This window comes from Diceros bicornis, chromosome 10 (assembly GCF_020826845.1).
Source record: "Diceros bicornis minor isolate mBicDic1 chromosome 10, mDicBic1.mat.cur, whole genome shotgun sequence".
NCBI lineage: Eukaryota > Metazoa > Chordata > Mammalia > Perissodactyla > Rhinocerotidae > Diceros > Diceros bicornis.
The window spans coordinates 41,388,151-41,404,759 of record NC_080749.1 but is presented as its reverse complement, the minus strand read 5'-3'; the positions used below and the strand labels follow the sequence as shown (position 1 = coordinate 41,404,759).

The following is a 16,609-nucleotide window of genomic DNA, read 5'->3' as shown; positions in this document are numbered from 1 at the left end:
ACTTATCAAGCCATGTTGTGGCAGGCGTCCCACATAAAATAGAGGAAGCTGTTAGCTCGGCCAATCTTCCTCAGCAAAAAGAGGAGGATTGGCAACAGATGTTAGCTCAGGGCTAATGTTCTTCTCTCTCTCTCTCTCTCTCTCTCTCTCTCTCACACACACACACCTTTAAATTAATGAACCAGCGATACTTCTTTAGCCTAGTTTTTTTTTTTTTTGGAGGAAGATCAGCCCTCAGCTAACATCCATGCTAATCCTCCTCTTTTTGCTGAGGAAGACCGGCTCTGAGCTAACACCTATTGCCAATCCTCCTCCTTTTTTTTTCCCCAAAGCCCCAGTAGATAGTTGTATGTCATAGTTGCACATCCTTCTAGTTGCTGTATGTGGGATGTGGCCTCAGCATGGCTGGAGAAGCGGCGCGCCAGAGACCCGAACCCAGGCCGCCAGTAGCGGAGCGCGTGCACCCAACCGCCAAGCCACGGGGCCGGCCCTCTACAGCCTAGTTTTTAAAGGCCCAGAGACTCTCTTTGTCTGGGAGGGCTCCATGTATTAATTGTCTCATCCACTACAAAGGGGCTGGTCATTCCATACCTGTACACACACATACATACCACCCATTCAAACAAATATTCAGCGAATGCTTACTACACTACAGGTGCCATAGCAGGTGCTGGAGATACAAACATTGAATGAGACATGGTTTTATGTACAGGGTCTTATATGCCAAACTAAAAATTTTAGTCTTAATACCAATAACAGGAGTTATTATTTATTGAGCTTACTTGCGTCAGGCAAAATACAAAATAGATCTATCCTTGATTTCTCTTTCTCTTGTCCTTCTCATCCAATCCATAAGCCAGCTCTATTGACTATCTCCAAAATATTTAATATAAACTAAATCCATCCATTCTCCACCTTTCCTGGACCCTCCAATAGCCTGCTACACATTCCTTCTGCTTTAAATATCACCCTTTCTGGGGCTGGGCCCATGGCATAGTGGTTAAGTGCACGTGCTCTGCTGCTGGAGGCCTGGGTTCAGATCCTGGGCGCACAGCGACACGCTGCTTGTCAGACTATGCTGTGGCGGCATCCCAAATAAAGTGGAGGAAGATAGGCACAGATGTTAGCCCAGGCCCAGCTTTCCTCAGCAAAAAGAGGAGGATTGGCATGGATGTTAGCTCAGGGCTGATCTTTCTCACAAAAAAAAAAAAAAAATCACCTCCTCCAACTACCCACTCTTTGCATGGCAGCCAGATGATCTTCTGAAAACTGAAGTCAAGGGTGAGATGGAGATTACTGGCTTGGGGGACAGAGTGCATGATAATGTCACTAATAGGCATTAAGAATACCACAAATGTGAAGAGAGGCAGGATACACAGTAGAAAAAGCACAGAATTTGGACTTAGGTTGCTTATGTTTAAGTCTGAGGTCCTTCCATTTTACTATGTGATTTTGAAAACCAGTTAATTATTTGGAGCCTCAGTTTCTCCATCTGTAAAACAGGAATAATAAAATGATCATTTCTACTTTCTTCTTTAGTTGTTGTGATGATTAAATTGTGGTGATATATATTAAAATAACTTACATACTTTGAATTAAGATACAGATGTTTTATTAATATTCATCATTCCTGAAAAATGAACTATACTAAATAGGGGCATTCTCTGTAATAGATTTCCTTTATGCACTGAAACTATGTTAAATATTTCTGACGAAAATCTGTCTAAAGCCTGTTAGGTAAATCTGTGCTGTAATTAACAGAATGCAAGGAGTGTGATTTAATCTTTCCTTGATGACTCACAATCATTACAAATACACATTTTTGTCTTTTTAAATGGCACAGGGATGGTCAAGATTTCTTGGCATCCTTGGGTGCCATGAAGACCAGACAACACAAAGGGTGGGCTCCAGCTAGAGACAGACAGTTAGGGGTGGTTGCAACCAACTCCAACCTTGATTTTCAGCAGAAATTTACCCTGGAAAGACTGCTATCAATTCATGGGCTGGCTGGCTGGCATCAATGCTTCCCAGAATCTGCTTCATTAAAACCTTAGCCCAGACTTCCGTTTTCAGCTAAGATGGAGTAACTGGTACTGGACTTTGCCTTCCCACCATAAACAACCATAAAACTGAACCAAATGTATAAGGAAACTGTTTTCAGGACCTGGATAACAAGTAACACAAGAATGTAATCCTTGAGAGGTGGGAATCACCTAGGAGCCCCAGGTTCACCTGGCTTTCTGCCTGGGGCACTTTCTGGGTTGTGACATAGGAAGCTGAGCCCAAGTGAGCATAATGGACTTAATGAACTGAGGGGGAGAGACTGGAATTTAGGGATGCCAAAGTGGTTAGAATTTGTGGGGCATGGTACTGAAGAGGAAGGAGCTATGCAGAGGAGATTCTACAAGTCTGTGTAAAGATTACTCACAAGTCCATATGAGTGCTGGGCCATGTATATGCAGGGCACATGCACACGTCTGGTGGACTTCCAGCCTAGTCAGAGCGCAGCCCTTACTCTGCACCTCAGCATTAGTCTCCACAAAGGCCATGTTTAGGAGTAAGAACCATGCCACAGAGTAAGGGCCATGCATTAGGACTAAAACAAATCTGAAACAGACTTGTCCTAACAAAGAACAAAACCAATCTTGACAGGATCAAAAGCATCTGTCAGTAATTTAGTTATCTGCCACAATAAGACTCAGAACTCTAACAAGAGGCAACATAATACAAAGTCCCTACAATGTATCACCCACAACAGTTAGCATATAATTTTAAACTACCAGGCATAAGAAGAAACAGAAAAACATGGCGTACAAAGACGTGAAAAAACACAGAAAAAAACAAATAGAAACAGACCCAGAGAAAACCCAGATGTTGGAATTATTAGAGGGAGTCTTTAAATGGTTATTATAAATGTGCTCAAAGACTTAAAGGAAAACGTGCGTATAAGGAATGAGTAGATGGAGAATGTCATCAGAAACACGGAAACTATTAAAAAAAAATTCAAGTAACTGAAATAAAAAAATTCACTGGATCGGCTTAACACCACTTTGGAGACTATAGAAGAAAGGATAGTAAATCTGAAAACAGATCAACAAAAAATATCCAATCTGAAGAATATAGAGGAAAAAAGATTAAAAAAAAAAAATGAACAGAGCTTCAGTAACCTGTGAGATGTTAAGTTATCCCAGAAAGAGAGGAGAGTGAGTTTTGGGGCACAAAAAAATATTTAAAAAATAATGGTTGAAAATGTCCCAATTTTGGTAAAAATCATCAACCAATATTCAAAGAATCTCAGCAAATCCCAAGTAGGCTAAATGTAGAGAAAACTATACCTAGCCCTGTCAGAATAAAGCTGCTGAAAGTCAAAGATAAAGAGAAAAGTCTGAAAGGCAGCCAGAGAGAAGACACATTATGTACTGGGAAGAATGATAAAAATGATGTCTGATTTCTTATCAGACACAAAAGAGGTATGACGACAATCAATGACATATTTTAAAGTACTGAAAGAAAAAAAACCCCACCCATATCAGTCAATCTTGAATTTTATATCTAGCAAAAATATCCTTTAAAAATGAGTGAAATAAAAACATTTTCAGATACATTAAAGCTGAGAGACTTTGTTGCCAGGAGACATGCAACACAAGAAAGGCTAAAGGAAGTTTTTAGGTTCAAGGGAAATGAGTCAAGATGGAAACTTGAATCTATAGGAAGATAGGAAAAGAACTATAGATAAGAAATTGGTGAATATAAAGACCATCTTTTTTACTTCTTTCAATTTCTTTAAAAGACAACTGACTATTTACAGTAAAAATAATAACCTATATTATGGGTTTTATAATGTATGTAGAAGTAAAATATTTGACAATAACATAAAAGTCAAGGGGATAATAAATGGAATTATTCTGTTCAACATCACAGATTAAGCCCTGCCCAAAAAGAGCGCCACGAATGCTGTCATTCTTTAAGTCACTGTCACTTTCCATAGGAAGTACTTTTGTTACTCCTTTTAGATGCATCATTTGTACTATTAATAAATATTACTTCTAAACTGCACAAGTATAAAAAAAACTTCATACATTTCCTTTTATATATAAAACATCAGGGGCCGGCCCTGGTGGCATAGTGGTTAAGTGCGTGCGCTCCACTGCGGCAGCCCAGCCAGGGTTCAGATCCCAGGCGCGCACCAAAGCACCGGTTGTCAAGCCATGCTGTGGTGGCGTCCCATATAAAGTGGAGGAAGATGGGCACAGATGTTAACCCAGGGCCAGTCTTCCTCAGCAAAAACAGGAGGATTGGCAGATGTTAGCTCAGGGCTGATCTTCCTCACACACACACAAAAAGAAAACATCAGTAACTTCTTCAGCCTTATAGAGAATTTTTCAGGCTAATTATAATGTAGCATTAATGATATAGAAAGTAGGTTGAGAAGTGAATAAAAATATTACTTAAAATCGCTATTTTCAAAACCAAAAATTAAAGAATAATTGTCATGAGCTTTTTATTCGGGTTTGAATATACAAACTTCAAATTCACCTGGATTCCAGTTTCAGCTAGAATGAATGCACCTATTATTATAAGCTAATCATTTATTCATCTTACAAAATGCATTATCAGTAAAGTTTCACGTAATCAAAGCTAGCCATAACAGTTTTATGCATTAGACTATGAAATTATCATACTATGAATAGCTGTATTATATTATCATACATGATATCCTTGTTTATAGTGAATCAACTCCCATCAGAGGTCAAAATTGAAGTCTTCAGGGACACACATTAAACTCAAAACTCTCACACTTCACTGTTTTTCTGGGTAGCCATTCTCTTCTCTGCACGTTCAGCCAAGGTACATCTAAACTACCTACAATTCAAAACCCTTTTTGGAATTTCTGCATATATTAGGGTGCCCTAGTCTTTTGTCATTTTGAGGATTTTAAAAAACAAAATCATGTAAAAGTATTTCTGACAATTATATTGGAGGTGCTATTAGACAAATTATTTTTAGAAATCCTTAAAATGTCAAAAAGGTGGCAAACAGGAACAGCAGAACCAAATGTATGTATAAACCATAAAGAATTTTAGGCAACAGAGTGAACAGGTTGGAGTGGTTTTAGTGAAGCAGTAGGCTTCTCATTCACCTCAAAAGTACCATTATTTTGTTTTAATGACCAAAAACTTCACTCAGGTTTTTAATTCATATTCATTAGAATAAGCTCGTAGGTTGCTAAAAATGAATTGATAATTGTAACAATTTTCCAATGAAACAACTATTTGTAGGCGAAGAGTGAATTAAATCTTGCTAACATAGGTCTTAAAATAACACTCAAGCTGCTTAAAATTTAGCAATAATCTCACTCTTTCAGAAATTTAATTCTCTTTTAGTTTTCAAATATCTTTATCTATTTCCTGAATATTTTAAATGGCTTTCATTAAAGAAGAGGCCAGTTTTTCAAAATCAATCAAGTACTAAATGAGTCATATTTATCTTAATAAAACATGCTGTTTACAAGGCCAAATAAAATTAAACGGAGGAAACGTCTATTGCCAAATATCTTTTGTTTATGAGATATGAGTTTCTTGCACACTATTTTCTCCTAAATGGCAGAGAGCTTTGCAAAGAACCTAGTTAAAAAAAGCACAACATAGCATTGAAAATATAATTTAAAATGTACACAACACTGGTCTCTCTCTCCCAGTTTCAAACAACCATATTCTTTCTCTGAAGCCCTCATCTAAGCAGTCAGTCAGGACAAGCAAAAAGGGATACTGTAAAATCTTTTGTGTAATTCAGACTAAGAGGCTATCCCAGGTAGTCGCCTTGGTGAAGTATGTCAATGATGAATGCTGCAGATCTTCACAAAGACTTGTGCATTCTCTGACTTATTATTAGAGCATTGAAAGAAAGAATCCATCTTTAAAATGAAATTAACCTCAATGACCTATAGTGCTGGAATACAACTGGGAATATTAGAGATAAGGAGTTACTGAAATTATAATAGACTTGGCAACTGGAAAAAAGGTCAGAATAAAGGAACTGGTTGACGGCTGTGGCACTGTCGCATTATGGAGACTCATAACCGGTACTTGCCTGGGGTCTTTCTGAATGCTGTCTATTGATGGGGATCTCGTGGTGCCATCGTCAGCCGGCGCTGTGTGCTGAAGCCGGTTATAATTGCACTCTTGCACTCGGTATTGTATTGGCCTGTAGGGCTCCGCGTAGGTAGCTGTAGTGTTCAGAGCATAGTTATTTCTTTGGTATGTCAGGGTACTTCGTTGGCTGGACGTCCTTTGCAGATTTCCAACACCTACTAGAAAGTCAACATTTTAAAAAAGATTAGTATATTCTCCATGAGGTGATACTTTTCAAAGTCAAAATATTTTTAATTTTAAGAGCGATGAATAGTTTTTAATAATGATATAAATTGCTTACTTTTAGATTTTACCAATCTAGCTCATTAGCACCAAAAAAAGGCACTTAAGTTTTTAATATACACAAACAATATTTTTTAATATACACAAACAATATTTATGTCAATTTTATTAGCAGGAAGGAATCAGCAAAAAATGAAACTATAAATCTGCTTACATAATAAGTCTTAATATATTTACTAAGATTCAGTAACAAAACTGCAAGAGAAATACAGGAAAAGAATTTAACTAATCTTATAAATAAATGGTAAAATTTCATAATTTCATTTTAGCAATAAAAAACAATAAGATATTTATTCAAATTTGTAAGTAATTGAAACCATCAAACTTTGAACACTTAGTGCATATAGGTTACTTATTTTGATATACATTTTATTTATAGACCTGTAGATTTTGATAACACTGGAAAATTTACTTCACAAGAGAGACGACTGATATATCAATTCTTCTATAGCTACTCCCTTAAATTACTGCATGATGCTATGTATAAAGATACTGTATACTGTATTTAATATTTCTTTCCTAATTATTGCAGTAGGTATCTCTCCAATGATTGTATACAGTCTTCCCGTAATTAAAAGATTTTAACATTATTTCTTAATCCTATTAAAGAAATTCCTCAATTTACAGAACATAAGTGAAATATTTCTTCTCTAACATTTATTAAAAATTGGTACATTCTTTGGTACCAACTGGTAAAAACTGATGAATCTGGGGGGAAAAAAATCCCACAGTCGACCAAATTGTCAGTTTTTGGCAAAGAACCAATTCAAATACGGTCTTCCACCTCCTAGTGTTCTGAGAGGTATGTCTCCCACAGCTGTGTCTTTAGGAGGTTATCATTACTACTTGGAGTCCATTTGTGGCCATATTAATAAATCTGTACTACCTCTTTTTTTTTTTAAATAAAGAAGGGGCCTCTTGAGACTCCGCGAGCCAGATCCACAGCACAATCTGGCAGCTCACATGGCCACGGCTACAGTCTCTGCTCTATCAGCCACTAGGGTGTGGCATAAATGTGAAGGTGGGGTGCAAGGGTGTGAGGCACTAGCTCCCTAGTCTTCTAAATGCTGTTTCTGTCCCAGAATTAGTCCATCATAAGGAATATTTATTTCACATTCTTCACTTAAGCATTCAGAGGAAATCCAATATCTAAAAGAGGAATACCAAATACACTTGGGCTACATAACATGCTAAATCAAAGACAGCCAAGTAACTCATGTAGGGAGTTTCTCTAAATACACATTCAAGGCAACAAGAACTCCAAGGAAATGTTCCAACAAATATTAGCTCTACAAACTTATTTGTGAATTAACAGTACAATCACTATGTTCACTGATTAGACTGAACTAAGGTAAAAATATATGATCTATAAATAGGTACCAAACGAACTTCTGTTTTACTATTTATTGATCTGCTGTCATAGCTGCGTATCTCACAAGCAAACGGACAACATGATTTCATTATAACAGGGAACCCAATCTCAATAAAATCCTTCTCCTCTTGGACCTGTGAAATTGGGAAACCAGCTAAATGGAGCTATTGCTGACCTGAGCCTGTGCGATACAACGCTGTCTGTGATCCTTGGAGCTCCACAGTTCCGTGGTTCGGGCTGCGGTACACTGGGCTGTAATAGGTCCTGCCCTCATATATAGGAGTGATGTGCAAGTCTGGAGACACAGTTGAACGAAGGTCTTGCCCAAGCTGGCTGTGCTGACTAGCATAGGAACTCCGTAAGCCTGGAGTCAGGAAAATTACATCATTGAGAAAACCATGGTGAGGTTAAAAGCCCTAATTAAACTCCTAAGCAACAGGACCAGATCTTAAGTCTAAACACTAAACCTAGTGAGATTTACAAAAGAGGGATGCTACATATGAAAAGGACACCGTATACATTTTTAGAAATAAAACTTTCTCTTGGCAGCAAGATAAAAGTAAATTTTCTAAGAAAAAATAATAATAAATTATTAAATGGTTTGATACTCTGAAATTCATTCCCCAATTGTAAGCTATTTTATGATGGTAACCACAAAAAGAATGCCCTTTTCTACCATTACACAATTTTCATTATTAAAAACATATACAAAAAATGGTTCATACCATTTTTAGTTCCTGCCCTGCAGAACTAGCCCATTCTACCAAGTGAATGATCAGCTCTTGGGGGCAGGGCCACCATGTCCCACAGCTCTTTAAACCCCAACACCTAAGACAACAACTACATACTAGTGCTTAGTAAAGGCTGATGTTCAAGAACTGTTTTGAAATATGTCTCTCAATTAACTCACCCGTGATTTTTATAGACAAACATGAAATTCTGTTACAAAATTTGAAATATTATCAGTGAACTAATAACATTTATTAAGAATTATCGAGTATTATTTTACCATTGTTATCATTGTATTTTTCCTTTAAAAAAAAAAAAACAATTGTTTTTAACCCACATACCAGATTCTTGTTTACCTTCTTTCTAGTGTAAAGGAAAAGTACAAAGTTAGTACATTAATATTATTAAAGTCATTTGAAATATTCTTTCATTTAAATTGCTAATAACTAACATTTACACATGAGATTTGTGATAAAAAAGTAGATTTCAAACCCAAACATTTTATTTTCTTAAAAAAAATGAATTAGAATATTCTATATTATGATGCTCAGCAGTTTGTGATTTGTCATAATTAGTAAGTAAAACTTGTCACTTGGTAAGAACACCAACTAAGGTTACATTCCAAATATGAGCAAGAGAAAGAACAAACAAATCTGAAGTCAGCATATATTTGCCTTTAAAAAGATTGCAAATAATTAACACAGTAAGTAATTACAAAAAGATAAGATCCTTCACACCTGTTAGCTCAGCTAATCATATCACAACTAAAAGCAAATGGGTCTGAATGTGAGTGATAACTATACGTTGCTTAGGGAGGAGTGGCAAGAAAGTCAATACACAAGCTTCTAAAATGAATGATTACCTACCCTGGACAGCAATGTGACACGAAAAGAAACGAAATGAACAAATGTGGGTTTTGGCTACTGGCTCCCCACTTGCTAAAATGAAGACCACAGGTTTGTACAATCTTATAACTGGGAGATTATCCGGACAAACTTTCTCACTTTAAAACTAATGAAACTGAGAGCCCAAAAGGAAATGTGATTCATCCCCATCAGAAAGCTACTTCCTGGTAGGGCTGAGAGGAACCCCTAGGTCAGTGCACTGTCACTGCAGACCCAACAGTGGACACAGCTACCCCACAAAGATCAATGAGATGCAGTGTGAGCAGCCTTGAACTCAACAGGGCCCTCCTCAACAAAATTAAAGAGCAAGGTTAGCCTACCAGAGGTCCACAGAAGCCAATGTAACTCTAAAGAGGATATTAGGATTGTTACTGTAAAGTTCTCATTTGAGAATTTCAGCTTTTTATTCACTGGCAGATTTCTCATTCTTCTTTGCAGAGTATAAGCTCCATTACATTATGCAGCCCTTGAGTATCTTGAACAAAAGTGCTGGCACTGTTTTTCTTAATGGTGACATAAAACAGGCAGGTAAAGGTACCTCGTCCTTGGTAATCTTATCAATACGATGTGCTATTTAACACTCAGTAGAGCCACAAACTCGCTTGATTCACTGTGAGACTCGGAAGATCACTCACACTTGGGCAGAGGTAAGCCGAGCTCCTTAAGTTGGCCGAGCCCCCGTGGCCCACTTCCACTGTGATGTGAAATAGGAACAAAGCATTCTGTACCATTATCAGAATGTTATACTCACACTGCACAAGGATCTGGCTCGAGTCTTCACAGGAATCCCGTAATATGAAAACTTTTGTAAACATTTACTATTTTCACAGGAAAGGTTAACAAAATGAGCTTTTTACCACTTAGAACTACAAAAAGTATCCAGTAAATATTCACTTGTTATAGGATTATTAGTGAGACAAAATTACTATATGTGACAGATGAAAATGAGAAATAAAAGATTTATAATTATAGTGAGATACAGCAATTTCTTGATATTAGAGATCTTTGTGAATAACATAACACTGACTGTTACTATTTTTGTTTACCTGCTCATGCATTAAAACAGAAACAATATACACAGTTCTACAGATTTAACATTTAAAAAATTACATAGCCTCTATAGATTAAGTAAAATGAATACGTGTAGAAAGCCTACTATAACAGTATCTTTTTAACTGGAAGACAAGTCTATGTTCTGTAATTGTTGTTAGAAATAATTTTCGCAGAAGTATTTCCATAGATTTTTAATAACCTTACCTTTGCCTCCAAATAAATAGAAAACACTGATATTGCACAATATTATTTATCCAACCAATCGTTTCTATTTGCAATCCCACAAATACATATTAGTTTACCTATTACAATGATATATTCCTTGTGATCTAAAACCTTTCTTATCTAAGACATTGGAAATAAACATAAACTTATCTTCCAAATATGGATTCTTTTTATTCTCAAAACTTTTCTTGACATAATATGATTATACTGAGATGACTATTTTAGGGCAGACATATTTTTCTGTTGTAGGAAGTGATTTATACATACATTGTATCATCATTTAAATTATGATCATCAAATATCCAAGTGTCTGAATCTGTTACAAAATATTGCTTTAGGCTTATCAATTAGCAAGTTATTGATCCTTTGAAATTAAGAAGCATAGCAAATATAATGACAAGCACATCACTTTCTGAAGTAAGAATAAAAGAAAGGAATTCACAAATTATGATCCACATTCAGAATGAGTGGGCAGGCAGATAATGGGAAACATACACTTTTAAGGAAACCTTTTGTTTCTTTTGAAGACTGTAGTATTATAGGAAAAAAAATTTGTGATGGGCTAGGTATAATTTTTTTTCCCTGAAACACAAAGAAAACATATCTGACCTGCACTGTCAGAGATGCAGGCTTTTTAAACCAAAGGAAATCAGCCCTCTTAGGGTTAAACACGGAGAGAGTAATTTATGTGCTCACTTCCTTCCATGAGCTTCCACTCCACTCTACAGCAAATACAGATTTTTGCATAGCCAGTCGTTCTATACATACACAGGGTGGAAGACAGAGATCCTCAGAACTATTTATCTTTTAAGGTTTCACCAGGAGGCAGAATCATAAACGATTCCTACCTCACTTTGCGGCATACTTTTCAGAGGCATGCCAGAAAATATCTAAGCCAAGCACACTCCTCTGACGGCTGAATGAAAAAGAGGTGGTTTCTCTAACAGGAATTTCTTTGAGCTCAAAATCAAGTTCAATATTAATTCTTCATGCAAAATTATTCGATTAGAAAATCTCAAAATGGCTTTACCTTTCCCAGAAGCCATAAGGAAAGGATATTAATTTTACTACCCCAAAATATTAAAAACTTCTGTATACAAGAAATAGTAAAAACAAAGTCAAAAAAATTACAAAATGAAAAAGTACTTGAGAAGTATATTACAAGGGGCTAATTTATTTCAAGTATGAAAAGCTTTTACAATTATGAAAATAGACAAAAGACTTGGACTTGTGGTTTGCACAAAAAAATAAGATGGCAGATAAACATATGAAATCTTCAAACTCAGTCCTAATTCAATATAGGCCATTTAAAACAATGAGGTACAGCTTTTTACCTACCAGATTGGCAAAGATGAAACACTTTGATAATATGCAGTGCTAGTGAAGATGCAGGGGAACAGGCACACTCAAATTACTGGTGGAAATATAAATCTGTGCAACCTTCCAGGAGAGCAATTTGACAATATTTCTTTAAGAAAAAATACGCACTTTTTTTTTGGTGAGCAAGATTGGCCCTGAGCTAATATCTGTTGCCAATCTTCCTCTTTTTCGCTTGAGGAATATTGTCCCTGAGCTAACATCTGTGCCCATCTTCCTTGTATTTTGTATGTGGGTCACTGCCACAGCATGGCTTGATGAGTTGTGTGTAGGTCTGCACCCGGGATCTGAACCTGCGAACCCCAGGCTGCCGAAGCAGAGCACACAAACTTAACCACTAAACCACTGGGCTGGCCCCAGAAAAAATACGCACATATTTTGATCCTGCAATTCTACTTCAAGAAATGGATCCCATGGTTATCCTTGTATCTATGTGCAAACATGCAGGAATGACAATATATATTGTATCATTGTCTCTAATAGCTAAAAATGAGAAACAACCTAAATATCCACTAATACAGAAATGGTTAAATAAATTAAAATGCATCTATAAAAATGGGATCCTAGGCATCTATTGAGAGAATGAAGTGAAGTTCTCAGAAATATTAAAAGAGAAGAAAGTATAGAAGGTATAAATAACAGAATCCATCATATAAAAACAAAGAAAATACAATGTGTGCACATTTGTACATAATGTATATACTCATATATGTAAACAAACATTCTGGAAAATACACAAACTGGTGAGTGGGACTGGGTGTGGATAAAAGAGCAGTTTCAAATTTTCACCTCTCATATCTTCCTGTATAGTTTTAATTTTTTTATCATTTTGTTCATGTTACTTTTAAAATATAATTTAAAACACTAAAATTAAAATCAAAATAACAACGTCTATACTTTAAGTGGGAAACCCTCCATAAAAAAACTCTGAAGGCAATGACTGTAATATCAGGCACCTGGCTGATGTCTTTCTGATTTAATCTGAGTGGCATTTGAAGGTAATTCACAAGAGCTTTGTGTATTTCCTATGGAGGCGCTAAAGTCAGGGCAGTAGGTGAGGAAATCCATATTCTAGTCTATTCTATTAAAGCACTTCTTTAAAAAAAGTTTACATAGTTAAAAACAGATATTCTGATACTACCTTTTAACACAAATAATGAGTTTGGGTATGAGTAGGCTTAGCTGGTGAAAAACCTTTCATTAAAAACAACAACAAGAGGCTGGCCTGGTGGCATAGTGGTTACGCTCGTGCACTCCACTTCGGCAGCCCGGGGTTCACAGGTTCGAATTCCGGGCGTGGACGGATGCACCACTCATCAAGCCATGTGTGGCAGTGTCCCATATACAAAATAGAGGAAGATGGGCACAGATGTTAGCTCACAGAGGTCATCACAGACGTCAGAACCAACATTCCTCAGCAAAAAGAGGAGGGCTGGCAACAGATGTTAGCTCAGAGCCCATCTTCCTTACAAAAAAAACAAAAAACCAAAAAAACAATGACTTGGGGCTGGCCCTGTGGCCTAGTGGTTAAGTTCAGTGCACCCTGCTTCAGTTCCCAGGCGTGGACCTACACCACTTGTTGGCGGCCATGCTGTGGTGGTGACCCACATACCAAATAGAGGAAGAGTGGCACAGACATTAACTCAGGGCAAATCTTCCTCAACAACAACAACCACAAACAGCTTAGAATTCTAACCAGTTCTCCTAAAGTGCAAAAAAGTACCTTTTATATCCTAATATTGTGAGGGGGGAAAATGTATTCATTACAAAAGGATTCTGCTGATATAAATGTATATAGTTTCACGCATTAAGAATTACAGAGCCTGAAAGACAAGTCAGCCAGAGTCCTGCAGTGTAAATTTTGAGATGAAAACATGAGCTTTTTCCACATTATCATGTTCTGTTTCAGCGACGGCTGCACGGAAGATTTCCCCACTGGGCTTTATGTAGTGCTGTCACCTTGTACTCACCTGTCAGGCTGTCTGGCCGAGGTGGAACCATCCTCTCGTAAATGTCATACGGCTGCTGTCCAAATTGTTCCATGTCATGAACAGTCCTTTGCAGTGAAGGTCCCAGATGCTGTGGTACGGCGGTCATCCCTGAGCGTTTGGGGGACGACGATCCCACCTGGCCTTGGGATGGGGAAGCTACTCGAGTCTGTGCATCTGTCAGGGTCAGCGGGGACCCCACTCTGGTGGTGGTTTGGTACTGAGGGGTTGGTCCGTTGGGATTGGAGGTCTGCCGGGAGGTGACTGACCCAATCCGACGTACAGCTGTTGGGGAGGCGGGTCTCTGTGCGGAGTATGGAGAGGCTGCCCGCTGAGCAGGTAGTGTGGTGGAGGAATACGCACTGGGGTTCAGTGGTCGGGAGTCGGTCACTGACGGAGAGCCAAATCCACTACCCAGAGAAGTTCTCAGTGACCCCCTTGAAGGAGACACGCCTGTGCTGATAACATAAGAAGGAGACTGTGCTCTAGATGGAACTGAACTAACTCTTCTCATGGCCCGATTGGCTACTGATGGCTGATGAAAGGGGGGGAAAAAAGAAAACGGGTTTATCCAGGGTTTTGTGTCCATTGTCATTACAGAAAAAAACGCACATAGCTCACTACAGAACACAAATTCACTGTTTATTTTAGGTGTCCAAGTTTCTTTTCCTTTTTATGCTTTAGAGCTAGATCTTAATTTTCCTTATTATGTTTTACTTGTTCTACATTGGTTTTTTTTTTGGTGGGTTAATCTCCACCTTTCCCCCTTCAGAATACTAAAATCAACCAGTAAAGACGGATCTGAAGACATTTAATATTTCTTTTGTCTTGACATTTTTTAACCTCTTGCCTATGCATTTTCACAACACATAAAACGTTGTATTGCACGTGTGAAGGGTCACTGGAGCGATGTACTTATTTTGTTCTCTGTGAGTCAAAGTTTGGCTAAGGTAATGCATTTGTGTAAAACAAAAAAATGTTTTTAATACATCCATCTAAACGTAGCTAGAGGAGTGTCTATAATTGTTTAGTCTTTATGGGTTGGCCCCATTAACAAAAGGAATGTGTTCTTTCAATGTGGAATAAATGAATGTTTAGATAGAGCCTGGGGTCCAGTACTCTCCTGTGAATTTACTCAAGAGACAGGTTGGCTGCACAGGTGCTTTAGCCAAATTTGTTTCTTCTTTTAGCTCAAGAGTGGCTTTCTAGTGATATCAGTCATTTCTTTCTACTTCCTTTGATTCTACCAGCTCTTATCTTTAGCTTGTGGATTTCAAGAGCTGCAAATAAAGGCACCCCAAAATCTGCTCCAGCAGGAGCAATGCTCAAAGTTTCCGCTGGGTTCTTGGCTTAACCAGCTGGAAAAGACCAGAATGGGAAATGAAGAACATTTCTGCCATGGCTGGTCCTTCTATGAATCTGCAGACTCCTACAAACATTGGGTCTCAGATCCCTTTCTTGATGCAGTAAGACAAGGAAGAAGAATGGTGGCTGGACTGGGGCACAGGCCTGAGGGGAACAGGCATGGGAAACAGACATTACAAGCTCAGGGCCAGGCACTCTGAATCTCCTTAGTGACTGCTGGAGTCCAGTTGCCATCAGCCCCGTTTCAGTTTTAGTTGCGGCAATAAACGAAAAAGGGATAAGAACTTTGTACACTCTCAGATGTTGTAAGACGAAGCAGGCTTTGTCTCCATGTGTCACAAGCAACTGGGGTGCCTGAAACACCTGCTCTGAGACCTCATGTGTGTTCAAACTCAACCATTCTGGGAAGGCAATAGTTGGAAAATGTGTTGCCCAGATTATATGCAAATTAAGATTTAGAGACCCCTTGCAACCTAATTCTTCAGCTCTAGGAACAAGATCAACTTACCTAAGTTAAAAAAAAAAGAAGCGGGGCAGGGGTGGGGGGGAGGTAACATAACCACTTTTAAGGGGGGAGAAAAGACAATTTCTGGGGCCGGCCCCGTGGCTTAGCAGTTAAGTGCGCGCGCTCCGCTGCTGGCAGCCCGGGGTTCGCATCCCAGGTGCTCACCGCTTCTCTGGCCATGCTGAGGCCGTGTCCCACATACAGCAACTAGAAGGATGTGCAGCTATGACATACAACTATCTACTGGGGCTTTGGGGGGGAAAAAAAAAGACGATTTCTGTAATTAAGGTAATTACTATTCAAGTGACTTCAGACCTGCTGACGTAGAAATTCACCTAAGCAGATGAAGTCCTGTAAGCATTTAGTCCAAAGCTTCTCAAACTTTTCCACTAAAGCCTCCCTAACAGCAAAGGAGAAAATGTATAATCTGAGGACTGGGGTGTAGCTGGAAGTAGCTTCCTACAAGTGCAAGATTTCCTGTTTTAGCTTAAAAATTTGTGCACTATATTTACATTTGTTTTAATATAAAAATGTTTCCCATTACTTAAAAATGTCCCCTAAATTGTTGAGCGAAAGTGCCAAAGTCGTATTGTGTCTCTCCTTTGGGAACCCTGGCCCACTGCTGTGCGTACCTTCAGGGCTTCCTGTGTTTCATT

General features: G+C 38.1%; 1 protein-coding gene across 11 annotated transcripts in view; it reads right to left on the bottom strand.

The window, feature by feature from the left end:
• Nucleotides 1–16,609, bottom strand: part of PKP4 (plakophilin 4) — a 242,056-nt gene that overhangs the window by 42,879 nt on the left and 182,568 nt on the right. For 8 of the 11 annotated variants that reach the window (XM_058549019.1, XM_058549020.1, XM_058549021.1 and 5 more), the window contains 3 exons: nucleotides 14,066–14,618; nucleotides 7,982–8,170; nucleotides 6,087–6,310 (listed from right to left, as the gene is read on the bottom strand). In XM_058549019.1, the coding sequence (XP_058405002.1) occupies nucleotides 6,087–6,310; nucleotides 7,982–8,170; nucleotides 14,066–14,618 (966 nt within the window). The remainder of the gene's footprint in view (nucleotides 1–6,086; nucleotides 6,311–7,981; nucleotides 8,171–14,065; nucleotides 14,619–16,609) is intronic. The other 3 variants (XM_058549016.1, XM_058549022.1, XM_058549018.1) reach the window with 1 other exon arrangement.